The 13,681-nt window shown below is 47.9% G+C and overlaps 1 protein-coding gene across 1 annotated transcript in view; it reads right to left on the reverse strand.

Moving 5' to 3' along the window:
• The window catches only part of STIM2 (stromal interaction molecule 2), a 493,142-nt gene that overhangs the window by 65,423 nt on the left and 414,038 nt on the right, over positions 1 to 13,681 (reverse strand). Inside the window, exon 4 of the mRNA XM_086964004.1 lies at positions 12,118 to 12,229. Coding sequence (XP_086820130.1) covers positions 12,118 to 12,229 — 112 coding nt within the window. The remainder of the gene's footprint in view (positions 1 to 12,117; positions 12,230 to 13,681) is intronic.

Below are 13,681 nucleotides of genomic sequence, written 5' to 3' on the forward strand. Positions count from 1 at the left end.
CATCAATGGGATAGCCAATCTAAGTATCAGTAATGTCCACAACAGATCTTCAACTAACAGCGTTCTGTAGGTGAGACCTAAAAAGCTAGTTATTCACATACTAAAAGCTCCCAAGCAGTGATGCTTTGTGTTTTAGGGACCACAAGTCACCTTGGAAATAAGAAAGTGGCAGTAAAAACAAAAACCCTCAGAATGAAAATCTGAAAAAGAGGGTAAGAAGGATTCATAAATAGACGGAGAGAAAGGCAAGGTTAATGGTCCCGGTTCTGGCAAATAAACTTCTGAGGTAGTATAAATAATGGTGACATAAATGGCTTGACTGAAAGGAAACAATTAGACAACAGGCACCCATTGGGTACAGAAACACTAAATTATATGACTCTTGTCCGATGAAGTCTGTTCACATCACTTTCCCAGTGAAGTATCTGGAAGATATAATCTGAATCTTTTTGCAAAGAACAAGTTACTTACCTTCGGTAATGATGTATCTGTAAGAGATACATATTAGTATTAGATTCCGTACCTTAGAAATACCCCAGGAGTCAGACTAGATCCGGAGAATTTTCTCTAAGCAGTACCCCTACACGTCAGTAGGTGGCGTCGGTCGACTCCGGGCAAAGGAGCCGTCCCTTCAGACTTGACTATCGAGGCAGTAGTGTCTGGTAAACATGTGCATAGAAGCTCACGTGGCCGCCTGGCAGATGTCAATGATTGGGACTCCAAGAGACAAAGCAGTGGTTGCTGCTGTAGCTCTAGTGAAATGAGCTTGCAGCCCCACTGGAGGTTCCTTTTTAGCTAAAGCATAGCAAATCTTGATACAAAGGACGATCCACCGAGAGATGGTACGCTTTTGCACAGCCCTACCTTTCTTGGCACCCACAGAGCCAACGAAAAGTTCATCGTCCACCCAGAAAGCCTTGGTGCAATGAAGGTAAAAAGACAACTCATGTTTCAGGTCCAGACTGTGGAGTATATCCTCCTTCTTGGAAAAGTGAGGAGGCGGAAATAAGGTGGGCACAGCAATAGTTTGTCCGATGTGAAAAGGAGTGACAACTTTAGGTAGGAACAAGGGCTTCGTTCAAAGCACCACTTTGTCCAGATGGACCGAGAAGAAAGGGGACTTAGAAGAAAGAGCCAGAAGCTCACTCACTCTGCAAGCAGAGGTAATGGCGACAAGAAAGGCAGTCTTCAGAGTGATAAGCCTAAGAGGACAGTTGTGACGAGGCTCAAATGGGAGCACACATAAGATAAGACAAGGTTCAAGTCCCACTGAGGCATTATGAAAGAAGACGGAGGAAAGAGATTAATAATGCCCTTAAAGAACCTACTTACAATAGGGGACTTGAAAGTGTGCTGATCTGGCAGCAGAAGAAAAGCAGAAATGGCAGCCAGGTAGCCCTTAAAAGTGCCCAGAGCAGAGCCCTGCTGGGCCAAAGAGAGAAGGAACAAAAGTACCTCAGAAAGAGAGGCAGAAAAAGGATCCACAGCCTTTGCTGTGCAACATGCCCCAAACTTGTTCCATCGACAGGTGTATACAGTCTTAGTGGAGGGATGCCTGGCTGCCAAGATGACATTACCGACTTAAGGAGGAAGGTCAAAAGCTGTCAGCTGTCACTGCTCAATCTCCACGCAAGGTGGTGGAGGCCGGACAGGTTCAGGTGGAGGACCGTCCCCTGCTGCTGCGACAGAAGATCCTCCCGGCAGTCTAATCGGAGGATCTATAGGCATGCTCAGGAGCTTGTGGTGCCAGACTCTTCGTGCCCAGTCCAGTGCCACAAGAATGACTTGGGCCCACTCGCGCTTGATCTTCTTCAGCACTCTGGGCAGAAGTGGTACAGGTGAAAGACATACAGAAGGCCGCAACACCACTCCAGACGAAATGCGTCAGAGCGAGTGCCGTCGTGGAAACTCCTACGCGCAAAACTGCCGATATTGAGTGCGCTCTTGAGTGGCGAATAGATCTAACCAAGCCTCTCCCCACTAGTTAAAGAGACCTTGAACCACCTAGGGGTGAAGACGACATTTGTGATCCACCAGGCATCAATGGCTGAGTTTGTCCGCCCTTGCGTTCAGAGAACGTGCCAGGTGTTGTACCACCAGGGTCATGCCCTGATGTTCCAGCCATGTCCAAAGGGGAAATAGTCTCCTGACAAAGGGTCCAAGACTCCATCCCACTCTGTTTGTTGCAGTACCACAGGGCGGTGGTCTTGTCTTAACACCTGCACTGCCTTCTCCTTGAGGGAGTGAAGGAATGGCTTCAGTGGCAAGCGAATCGCCCGGAGCTCCAACAGGTTGATATGGTGCCCAGACTCCGCCAATCTCCATCTCTCCCAAGTGGCTGCCCCACCGCAGGAGTGATGCATCTGTCACCACTGTGAACTCTGGTTGGGGGAAGGGGAGGGAGAGGGATCTGCCGTTGACCCAATCCTGGTTCGTTAGCCCCCACTGCAGTTGTTGCACAGTTCCTTCCGAGATCTTGACATAGTTGGAAAGACTTCCCTGATGCTGTGCCCACTGGAACTTCAGGTCCCACTGCGGAGCCCGCATATGCCATTTGGCAGGATCCATCAGCAAGATGCAGGAGGACATGAGACCCAGCAGCCTCAGGGTCATTCTCATCCAAATCCGGGACAGAGGCTTTAACATCGGTATCATGGCCCGAATGTCACAGACTCCCTGCTCGGGAGGATAGGCCCGAAACTGCGCCGTGTCCAGAACCGCTCTGATGAAAAGGAGCTTCTGGGAGGAAATCAGGTGCGACTTTGGTACGTTGACTGTAAACCCCAGCGAATGCAGAAGGTCCGCCGTAGACTGGAGGTGGGAGACGACAGCCTGAGACGAGCCCGCCTTCAACAGCCAGTTGTCAATATAGAGGAAGTCTGCGTCCCCAGATCTACGCAGATGAGCTGTGACCACTGCCATCACTTTCGTGAACAACTAGAGGCACTGGTAATGCCAAATGAGAGCACAGTGAACTAAAAATGCCTGTGGCCTACCATGAACCTAGGGTAACCTCTGTGGGCTGGCAGTACGGGGATGTGGAAGTAAGTGTCCTGTAAGTCCAACGCCACTGCTACCATCCAGTCTCCAGGGTTGAGGGCAGATAGTACCTCAGTTAAGGTTAGCGTTTTGAACTTCTCCTTCCGGAGGAAGCGGTTGAGGGCCCTGAGGTTTAGTATAGGATGCAGGCCATTTTTCCCTTCTTGGGCACTAGAAAGTAGCAGGAATAGCAACCACAACCTACTTCTGGCGCAAGGACCCTCTTGATAGCTCCCTTGACCAAAAGAGATAAGACTTCCTGGTGGAGAAGCGCAAAATTATCCTCCGACATGCGATCTGAAGACAGTGGCATGGAGGGAGCTGTAGTCTTGAAGGGGATGGAGCAGCCCCTTCGGACTATCTGCAAAAACCACCTGTCTGACGTGATGGATTGCCAGTGGGGAAGGTGATGGTGAATCCTACCAACCACTGGCCGCTGATGGGCCTTAAAGGTCAGACTAGGAGGGCTTGGAAACTGCTGTGGGGGGAAAGGGTGGCCTGACCCGACCGCTGGTTCTCAGAACCGTGTCGCTGAGTTCCAGGGCCAAGCAGAGGTTGGGCAGCTTTCGTGGTCCGGTGGCTGGACTGGGTCAGATGTGGTGAGATGCCCCTACCGAAGCCACAAAAGGGGCGAAAGGCAGACTGCGGTGGACGGGAGGACACAACGAGGCCTAATGATTTGGTCGTAGCCAGAGAATCCTTAAAGCGCTCCAGCGCAGAGTCTGCCTTGTCACGAAAAAGGCGTCAGCCATCGAAGGACATGTCCAGCAGCTTTGACTGAACATCCACCGAAAAACCAGACGTCCTCAACGAGGTGTCCTCAACCAGGCATAGCACCGAATGGGCTACCGATGTGGCAATCGTTCTGCCCAGTGAGTCGGTGGGATCCAGTCTACCCCATCTGACACAGCTTGGCAGATGACGGCTCAGGCCTCCTCCGGGCACTGAGGCAGCACCTGTGCAATCGTATCCCAGAAGGCAAGGGAGTATCAGATCAAGAGGCATGCAGTATTCACAGACCGCAGTGCCAAGCTGGAGGAAAAGCACATGCGCTTCCCAAGATGAGCCAGCTTCTTGGATTTCCTGTCCGGGGGTGCAGAAGGGAATGCACCTTTCGAAGAAAAAGATTGGACCAGCAAGCTCTGGGGTGAAGGGTGTTGAGTGAGGAAATGGGATCGCCCTGATCAAGGCGGTGGAGGCGGGCAATCCTTCGTTCCACAGGAGCCCATGTGCTGGGCTTGCACTAAGTGCCCAGAAGGATGTCCGTGAGAGCTTAATTGAAGGGCAAGAGGGGTTCAGTGGAAGTTGCCACCCGCTAAAGCACCTCTGTCAGGAGGTTAGTCCTGACTGCTGCTGTAGGGAGCTCCAGGCCCATGGTCTCGGCTGCCCAACGCACCACAACTGCATAGGACGCTCCCTCCTCCGTAGCCACAGTAGGGGGAGAAAGAATGACAAGGTCTGGGGAGGGATCAGACACCTGGTGTCACCCAATAACTCTCGCCAGTCCGGATCTACCAGCTGGTCTGTTAAAAGGTCCAGTGGCCCCTTCCAGTCCTCACCACCACCCCTCAGGGCGATAAGGAACACCTGGGATGAACAAGGAAACAAAAGCATCCTCCGGCGTCGGATTAGACGCAGGACGGCCAAGGTTCATCTCTGACATGACGATGGGGACGGCGTCGGTTGGGGGAACAGCAGACGCCGGGTGCATTGTGGCCAGGATCGTCGCTGGTGAAGGTCAAGTGAGGTCAACCAGTGTCAATCCGTATCCATGCCTGGATCCAAAGGGGCCCTCCGGGGCTGGGGCCAGAGCTGCCAGCATTGAAGGTACAGGGCTCCCAACCTGCTCCGCTGGGCCCGAATGTGCACTGACGGAGTGGGGTTGCACAAACACATGGCGGAGGGCTTTGTAGAACATTTGAAGCTGGGCAGGGGACGCCTCTGTTTCCAGAAAGGGAGGTTAGCGCGGAGTTGTCCCTGAGTCAGGCGACAGAGACGGAGCCTTAGCGAGACGAAGCTTGGGGGCCTGCGTCGTGTCAGCCGACGATGGCAGGTAGGCGAAGAGCGACTGTGCTTATTCTTGTGCTTCGACTTACCCAAAGAGTGCGAAGACTTGGACGAGGTATGATGGCTCTGTGACAGGTCTCGAGACCTTCCCCTCGAGTGAGATCGGGAGCGACCCGGAGCTGATAGCCAGACCTCCAAAAGCTTTCGGGACCTCTCCGCAAAGACTTTGCATTCATGGCACAAACAGCCGGAGCACGACTTTGGGTCCTAGTCGTATTCCAGGCACTGCGGACAAGTGCACATTTAATGCACTTATGTGTGCAGGCAGTGGCCACAATTCCTTCAAGTATCACGCACCAGATTCTTTGAGTGCAGGAACATTAAACACAGTTACTTTAACATGAATGACGCTCACAGTTAGTTTATGTACGATGAGGCTGCGCGGAAGAATATCATTGTTGGACTTGGCCCTGCAGGGTCATCCCAAAACTTTTTGCCTTTCCCCTAGCCCTTTCGCTGTGATGGAATTGGTGGGTTCAGGATGTTGGACACTTTGGCGCTGGTTAGCAGTGCAAAGTGTGTGCGCTTTCTGCCTTATATAGGTATATTAGGAATCTTCTCCCCCCCTTTAGGGGACATCTCCCCCATGGTAGGAAATGTATATGCCATGTGTGGTGTGAGAGGAAAATAATAAATGCTGTGTAATGGTGTACGCACCTTTATTTTGACCATTGCAGAAATGTCACTTTTAAAATGGACGCCATTTCTGTTTGCTTGTGCCGCCTGCCTGAGGTGGGTTGGCAGTCTAGTGTTTGAAGTGACAAGGTGCTCTACACTTCCCCCAGTGACAGTGAGGCTGGAACTGCCAGGGACCTTCTAGAAGATTCCAGCTCTTTCTGGTAGGTGGGAGGAGGGGGGTATCTGTAGAGCAGTAGAGATGCCATGTGCTCAGACAGAGGGTGGACTGGAATGAGAGGGGGCTCTCTGCCCGGAGGTACCCCCGCATGGGCCTGTGTGCTGGCCCCTGAGCCCATCTGTACCCCTCTGCTGTCCACAGGGCCAGTGAGAGCCTTTGCTGGAGTGAAGACTGCTGTGTCAGGAGGAGTGCCACTTTATGGGAGATGACTGCTTCTAGGAGCTGCTGTCCTGTACTGATGAGTGCCCACTGTCTGCTGATCTTGCCCAGCCTGGCCTGCCTGCTCTGCTGCCCTAGCGCCTCGTGAGTGCTATACTTTGACTGCCTACACTCCAAGGAGGTGAGGAGCCTGGGCATAACTCCCACGGTTGGGACCCCGGGAACTGTGAGTCACCTAGTGCCTGGTGAGCGCCATATTTGAAGTGACTGTGCTGCTCTGCCTGCACTCTCCCACCTGGTGGGCACTGTTTTCCTGATCACCAGAAGAGGTACACTATCTTCTGTTCCTGAAGCTTCTAGTGGGACCTAGTGCCCCGCAAGCGCTATATTCAAGGTGCCAAGGGAAGAGGAGCTGACACCTGCAGCGCTTTGCTGTCAAAGCGCTATATTTCATTTCCCCTGTGTGTGTGCTGCGTTGGGGTGCTGCCAGAGTGCCATATTTGCCTTGACTGTGCTCTGCTTGCTGCCAAGGAGCTACAACTGTGCCCAGGAGAAGAGGAGCGGACGTCTGCAGCGCCGGGATACTAAAGCGCTACGAGAGGGTCCCGGCGTGTGGGATTTCCAGCCTGCCTGCTTGGTTGACAGTGGGCAGCTGCAACGTATTGGGGGGCATTCTACTCCTCAGGAGAAGAGAGAGAGGAGTGAGAGACACTCCTTCCCTGCCCCAGTGCTTTGCACACTTTGCTTTTGCTGTTTTTGCAGCCAGCCCTGACTTTGCAGGACATAGAGCATTTGAGCGCCGGAGAGAGGCCAGTTGGCCTGGGGCCACTTTCAGAGTGTTGTGCCTCCGATTGGGGCAAACTGTGTTTATGCTGTCGAGGCCTATTGCCCATATGATTTCTTGAAAAATATTGTTGCATAATGCATTTGTACCTAGGATGATACCGAATGCTTTTCCCTCTGGTTTGCAGTGCTGATTTTGGGCCATTGGTGATTTGAGAGCCCACGGGTAGGGGCTCCCCAGGCACAGTAGCTCCAGGAGCGAATCTGCAACTTTGGGGCAGCTATTCCAGATGTATTTGAATCAAGTGTCCTATTAACGTTGTTTTTGGCTCATGTTGCTGCCCCTACTTCAGGGCCAGGGTAGCTCATGCTTATTTGAGGCCTACAGGTTATGCCCCAGACTGTTGGACTTGCCAAAAGGTTTATGCCTAATGATAGTGCCCCTATGACTCAGGTTTAGGTCTAATGTTTTCCTGCCTAATGCTAATGTTATGATGCCTTACATGTATGCCAATGCTAACCGTTTTTCGTGCCTAATGTCAGGATATGATGCTTGGTTACAGGCCTTCATGCTGTTTTGACTATGCCCCCGTGTATGCTTATGCAGAATGTATTTTTAGGCTCAGGGTTATGCCTAATGCTTATCTGCTTACTTATAACGTTGCCTATTTTTATGCATAGTATGATGGTAGGCCTAAGGTTGCATTTTATGTCAACGCTAATATGTTTATACATTTTGCATTTTTACGCCTAACCTAATGTTTACATCCCAGGTCTATAGCAAGGGTGAGTGATGCCTGAGCCTAGAGTTGTAATTCTTTATGTTCCTGCCGGATACCATGTCGGGATGCTTCAGGTTCCTACCTTACGCCAAATGATAATGTTTTATGTCTAGGGCGGTGTTGCTAAGGCTAGGCATGATGGACTGTACATTTATTCTTATTTGACTCATGATGTTTTACTTGCAGATGGCCTGGCCTACCGCTCTATGTTCATGCTAATGTGCTGAGCTGAGTTCAGTTTGTTGCCAGTAGTTGCTGACTGTGATACATTTATTGACGGACTTTCCTTTACCCTGTGTCCTGTTACAATGGTTCTAGCAGCGGCCCGATTGGCCCTGCCCTGTAAATAGTCCCCCTCTATACATGACTACCGGGTGCCAGTTGGCACTGTGTTCACCCCTGTGATTACAACTTGCTGTCTTGCATAATACATATGCTGTTTTTTCACCTAAACTGGTGTGGCCTCTTTTTGGAGTGCGTCTTGTGTGTGCTGCGCGGATGCTTTACACATTTCCTCTGGAGTATGGCCTGCCCGCTCTGCACCACGCTACCAGTTTATAATAATCATCTGTAGCACTGAGCTTAAGAAATGTAGTGCATAGTCACATTTCCATGTTCGATGCTCACACGTAAATAAATGATGCGAATGAACAGAAGAAAATGCACTATAGTGTCACGTTTCTTCCTTGCTAAACAATGTCGCTCACGTACAGTAAATGAACAATGCAGCAGTGCAATGGAACTCAGGCTACCAAAGATTGGAAAACTACTGGCATAGGTAGTAGAATGCCCATGCTTAGAGCAGGATCACTTACATGTCCACACTCAGAAGAAGTTGGATCTTGAATTTCGTAGGAAAGTAACATCGTTCAATTGGGCACTGACAGCGTTGAACATTAAACATAATTCCACATGTAAACTTCCAGCTAGTTTTCCTTGCAACAAAAAGTAAAATAAACAGTTGTGTTCTGGTTGACTAAGAGTTAATCAGGAACTCCTCCTTATATATCACAGTACTGTACCGTATGTATCCCTCAGTGAACGAAAACCATCCTGATTGGAACTGAAGGTAAAAATTCTCCAGATTGTTGTGAGTGATGCCTCTCAAATAAAGTTGCAATGGTGATGGGGCACCACCAAAGATCCCACAGACTAAGCCACGTTCAAATCAGTCCTCAACAAATAGCACCAACGACTAAAAGTCACAAAAAACATGCCCTAGCAAACAGCATCGAATCCAGCTGCAACCACAGGAAGGAACTCTTCAACATTGCCAGAGTTCCTGCCCAGCTGCCACCGAGGACACGATTGCCCCATCTCAGGAACTCTGCAACACCCAGGCGGAATACTTCCACAAGATATCCACTATCTACAGTAACTTCAAACCCCAACCTAAAGACCTCCACAACCTCCTCACGCCAGCTAACGCCACCCACAACCCTCCGCTCACCGCATTAAATAAGCTCACCACAGAGCACCACGGCCATTATGAACACCATACAGTCTGGAACACCCATGGACACCCGCCCCCACCACTTCTTCAACCTCTGGAGCAAGAAAATCAGTAGTGATCCCACCTCCATTTCCAGCGCATCCATCACCAAGGCCACCTTCCGCAAACATGCAGAGGTCAGACCCCTCCTCAGGAAACCCTCCGCTGACCACAGCGATCTTAACTACTACCACCCCCATCTCTCTGCTCCCCTTCCCTGCCAAAGTCCTCAAGAAGGCCATCGACTGACAACTCACTAAATACCTGGAGTATAACAACCTGCTAGACATCTCCAAGATGGTCTCTGCGCCAACCACAGTACCAACACCACCCTGACCGCTGCCACCGACATTAGAACCATTTGATGAGATCGGGAAGATACAGTGGCCCTTATCCTCCTCTACCTCTCAGCTGCGTTCAACCTTGTATTCCACTACATCCTCATCAAGACACCATGCCACATTCGGATCAAGGGAGATGCCCTTAAATGGATTGAATCTTTCCTCACAAGAACCACAAAGAAAATTTGCCTACCACCCTTCACGTCCGAACCCAAAAGCATCTTCAGTGGCGTCCCACAAGGTCTATCCCTCAGCCCCATCCTGTTCAACACCTACATGATGCCCATGGCCAACATAATGAGAACCCTTGGCCTCCACATAATGTCCTACTCAGACGACTTGCAGATCATCCTCTCGCTGTCAGTAAACTCCTCCACCACCAGAATCAACTTTCACAACTGCATGCCTAGCGTCGCCAAATTGATAAAGACCAACTGCCTAAAGTTCAACACGAACAAGACCAAAGTGCCGATCTTTGGCAAAAACACTTCCCCATGGAATGACACTTGGTGGCCTCCTGAACTTGGAGCCACACTTGACAGACTACGCCCGCTACCTTGGCATCATTCTGGACAGAAAAGTCGCCATGAAACACCAGATCAATGCAATCGCTTCACTTGCTTCCACACTCTTCGCATGTACTGAAAGGTCTTCAGATGGCTCTCCGTCAACATCAGGAAAACGTCCCGCAAGCCCTAGTCACCAGCTGGCTCGAACACTGCAACGTGCTCTACACAGGAATCATCACACAACTCCTGAAGAGACTCCAGATTAGGTTAACGGAAGAGAGTTGAAGGTGGCACCATATCTATTGGCCCAAGCCACCGAAACGCGTTGATACCTTTTGTCATAGAAAGAATCCAAATAAAGCCTGGGAAACCATTGATACAAGGGAACTCCTGTACTGTGTTTCCTGTACAAGATATTGAGGGCTATTGGGTCGTAAGAAATATGAAATAGAGCATTAGCATTGCTTAAAGAATAGGGGAGAGAATAGTGGTCAGTATTAGGAGTGGGGAGTATTTTCTATTTTTCCCTTTGTCTTGGGAATAATATATTTTTGTGGTACAAGAATAGATGTGATGCATTTCTTTTCAATGTATTTCTTTACAAAGATATGAAATGATATGCAATACTGTAAAGGTATGTAAATAATTTTTAATGTCAATATATTTTTATGTATGTCCTTTCGGAAATATTACCGAAGTTTTAATTGTTAAAATCTTTTTATATAAATAAAAAATTTGCAAGCACTACAATTTAGTCTGACAATATACTTAGTACAAAAACTGCGGTGACATGACTGTGTGATAAAAGACTGAAAGAGTGGTGTAAGGAATTATATGGTCTGCTTCCAGGGATTTCCCTTCAGGCTTCTAGAGACTCCAGATTATACAGACTGCAGCTGACTGACTCCTCCTCAACCTCCCCAAAAGAACCTGCATCACCCCCCACCTTAGGAACCTCCACCAGTTCCCCATTCAGAAAAGATGCCAAATCAAGATACAGATACACACCTACAAGGCCTTCCACGACCAAGGACCACCATGCATCAACCACCACCTGAACTACTGCCAACCCTAAAGACACCTGTGCTCCGCCTTCCTTGCTCACACTCCCCGCATCTGTTGAAGCCACAGCGGAGAACGTTCATTCTCCTACCTCACCACCAAGGCTTGGAACGGCCTAGACCTCCCCCTCCGAATTGCATCCTCGCACAGAATTCTGAAAGGGACTCATGAGTTGGCTCTTTGACTGACTGCAGCAGGATTCTAGCGCCTAGATACGCTCACAGGTGAGTATATGTGCTCCACAAATCCAGACTGATTAATTGAAAGTTGGAAGCGGAGACAGCAAATATTTGATCAATTCTATGTACAAATAGCCCAAAAGAAAAATCTAGCCAGCAACCGGCAATCTAGTGACAATACAGTCCATCATCAAGAACTAATGGTCATTGCATTCCACATCAGCAGCCAGACGTTCATAAGCATTTTAAGAATCCCACGAGGCATAACGATAAAGAATTAACAATTAAACAAGTGCATTACAATAAATTTCTCTGTTAATCATTTTTAACAAATGCAGAACCCAATAGGTACAGCTGTCCATGAATCGTTGCAAATTTCAAAAGCAACCTCCTTCATTTTCTTTACATTTTACTTTCTAAAACCCATAACATTTTGAAAAGAAAAATAGTAGACAAAAATCTAATGCAAAACGGATCAAATGAACCAGACTCCACTTTTTATTAAAAGATAAAGAATGCACCCTTAAACACAAACATTGAGGAATAACCTGATTTGGTGATAAAATAAGTGGAATACTGGACATGGGGGACGGAGTAGTTCATATGGGTATTAATATTAGTTTCGTAATTATTTATAATTTATCAGCAACCCGACACTGATATTCTTAAGGCAGAATCTAAGGCTACCTTGCTGCAGAATTATGCATGGAAGAAGACATTTATTTTTTCACATCTGTACGTAAATGTTTGCCCAAATGACTAGTTCCTTCACATCCACGACCATATCTAATCTTTGCTGAAATAGAGGAAAATGCTCCTTGACTATAAACAAGTGGTGAAAAACTCACCTGGGAAGAGTAGTTCCTTTGACAGTATGTTCTCTAAAAGTATGTTCATATTGGGGGAGTTCCACAAATTCATGGAGCCATTGCTGTGTGTCGTCCAACGTCCAGTTATGAACTGCAAAAGACAAGTAAGATTTCTCTTTAGTTTACACGCGCTGATGAAACACAAGTTAACTTGCCTGCACCAATTGGCGGTCTTTTAAATAGAACGCCAAACTGAATATAGGTCCATTGGGGGAGTCCCAGAGTGATTACTTTCATTTATGGACGACAATTCGAGGTCACCAGTGGAAATCCGTGCTATACCCCTGCTTGTGCTTCAGTACCTCGATGTTACCCATGCTACCCCCGGACTAGGGGGTAATAGGGGCAGCAGCGGGAATAAAACATGAGCTAGGCTCTTAAAGTCATGTTTATGTTGTTTAAAACATCAGCACAGGTGCACCACACAATAATTACAAAAATTCAAATTTCAAAGTGATACAGCCACAGGCTGTGGCTGTATCACTTTGAAAAGTGATGTTTGTGACTACGTTTTTAAAGCAATAAGAAAATTGAAATAAAAGAAAAAATATGGAACAATATTTGTGTAGTATACAAATTATATATTTGGTCGCTGAGTTTTTGTAATTACTGTGTGGTGCACCTGTGCTGATGTTTTAAACTGTTTTGATCCTATGAGGATCTGCACTGTGATGGTGGGTGCGTCCCAGTGTGCACACATACCCCAAGAAATATAGGGGGGTTAGAATTGTAAAGGGATAGCAGTTTAGGTGCTGTGTTTTTTGGGTAAGGGCTCCACTGTCGAATTTGTTGCTCATGTTTATGTTGTGTACTTTCCACTCCATGCTCATGAACTCCACCAGCAGCAAACAGGCTGCAGGTGAGGAGCGAAGGATGGGACTCTGGTTAAACCCAGCGAGGTCATTCTGGGGTAATAGCTCCGTTACAACTTTCAAGACACAGGATTTTGGTGATACAAAATCAATGCTTTCGGTACAAGCACAGTAATGTATAAGTATCTATACCATTTCCAATCATTCGAACCAGGTGACAGGGATGGGAAGGGAAGAAGGCTGGAAGGATAGATTTCTGCATTTGTTTACCTCTAGTACATTAAACAACAGCAATTATCAAGGGAACACATGAACTTCTCTTCACTCACATTCCCTCGTTTGCAGCATACGACCTTTATTGTATCCAAGAGTGACAGGAGGGCCCCTGCCTCAAAGTACAATAACTTTACTTAGTAAACCTAATCTAACATATGTATCTTATACGTAAGATTAGTTTTTGTATGATCAACATGCAGTTTGACTCCTGTACCTGGACTCCAGTGAGATACTTTCATTTCTATATGCGATGTCGTGAACACTTAAGGAGCAATTCATAACAGTATTGTTAAGTACGTTAAGGTGGACTCCTGTCTAAGTGTATTTTAGATGTATGAAGAAGTGATTTAAAAATATAACTGGGTGATGGTTTCAGATTATGATTTTTTGTCGTGGTTGAATATAATTTCACACCCTCCTGTTCCATGTTTTACGTAGGGATGTCACAAGATATA

The sequence above is a fragment of the Lissotriton vulgaris genome, chromosome 3_2 (genome assembly GCF_964263255.1).
Source record: "Lissotriton vulgaris chromosome 3_2, aLisVul1.2, whole genome shotgun sequence".
NCBI lineage: Eukaryota > Metazoa > Chordata > Amphibia > Caudata > Salamandridae > Lissotriton > Lissotriton vulgaris.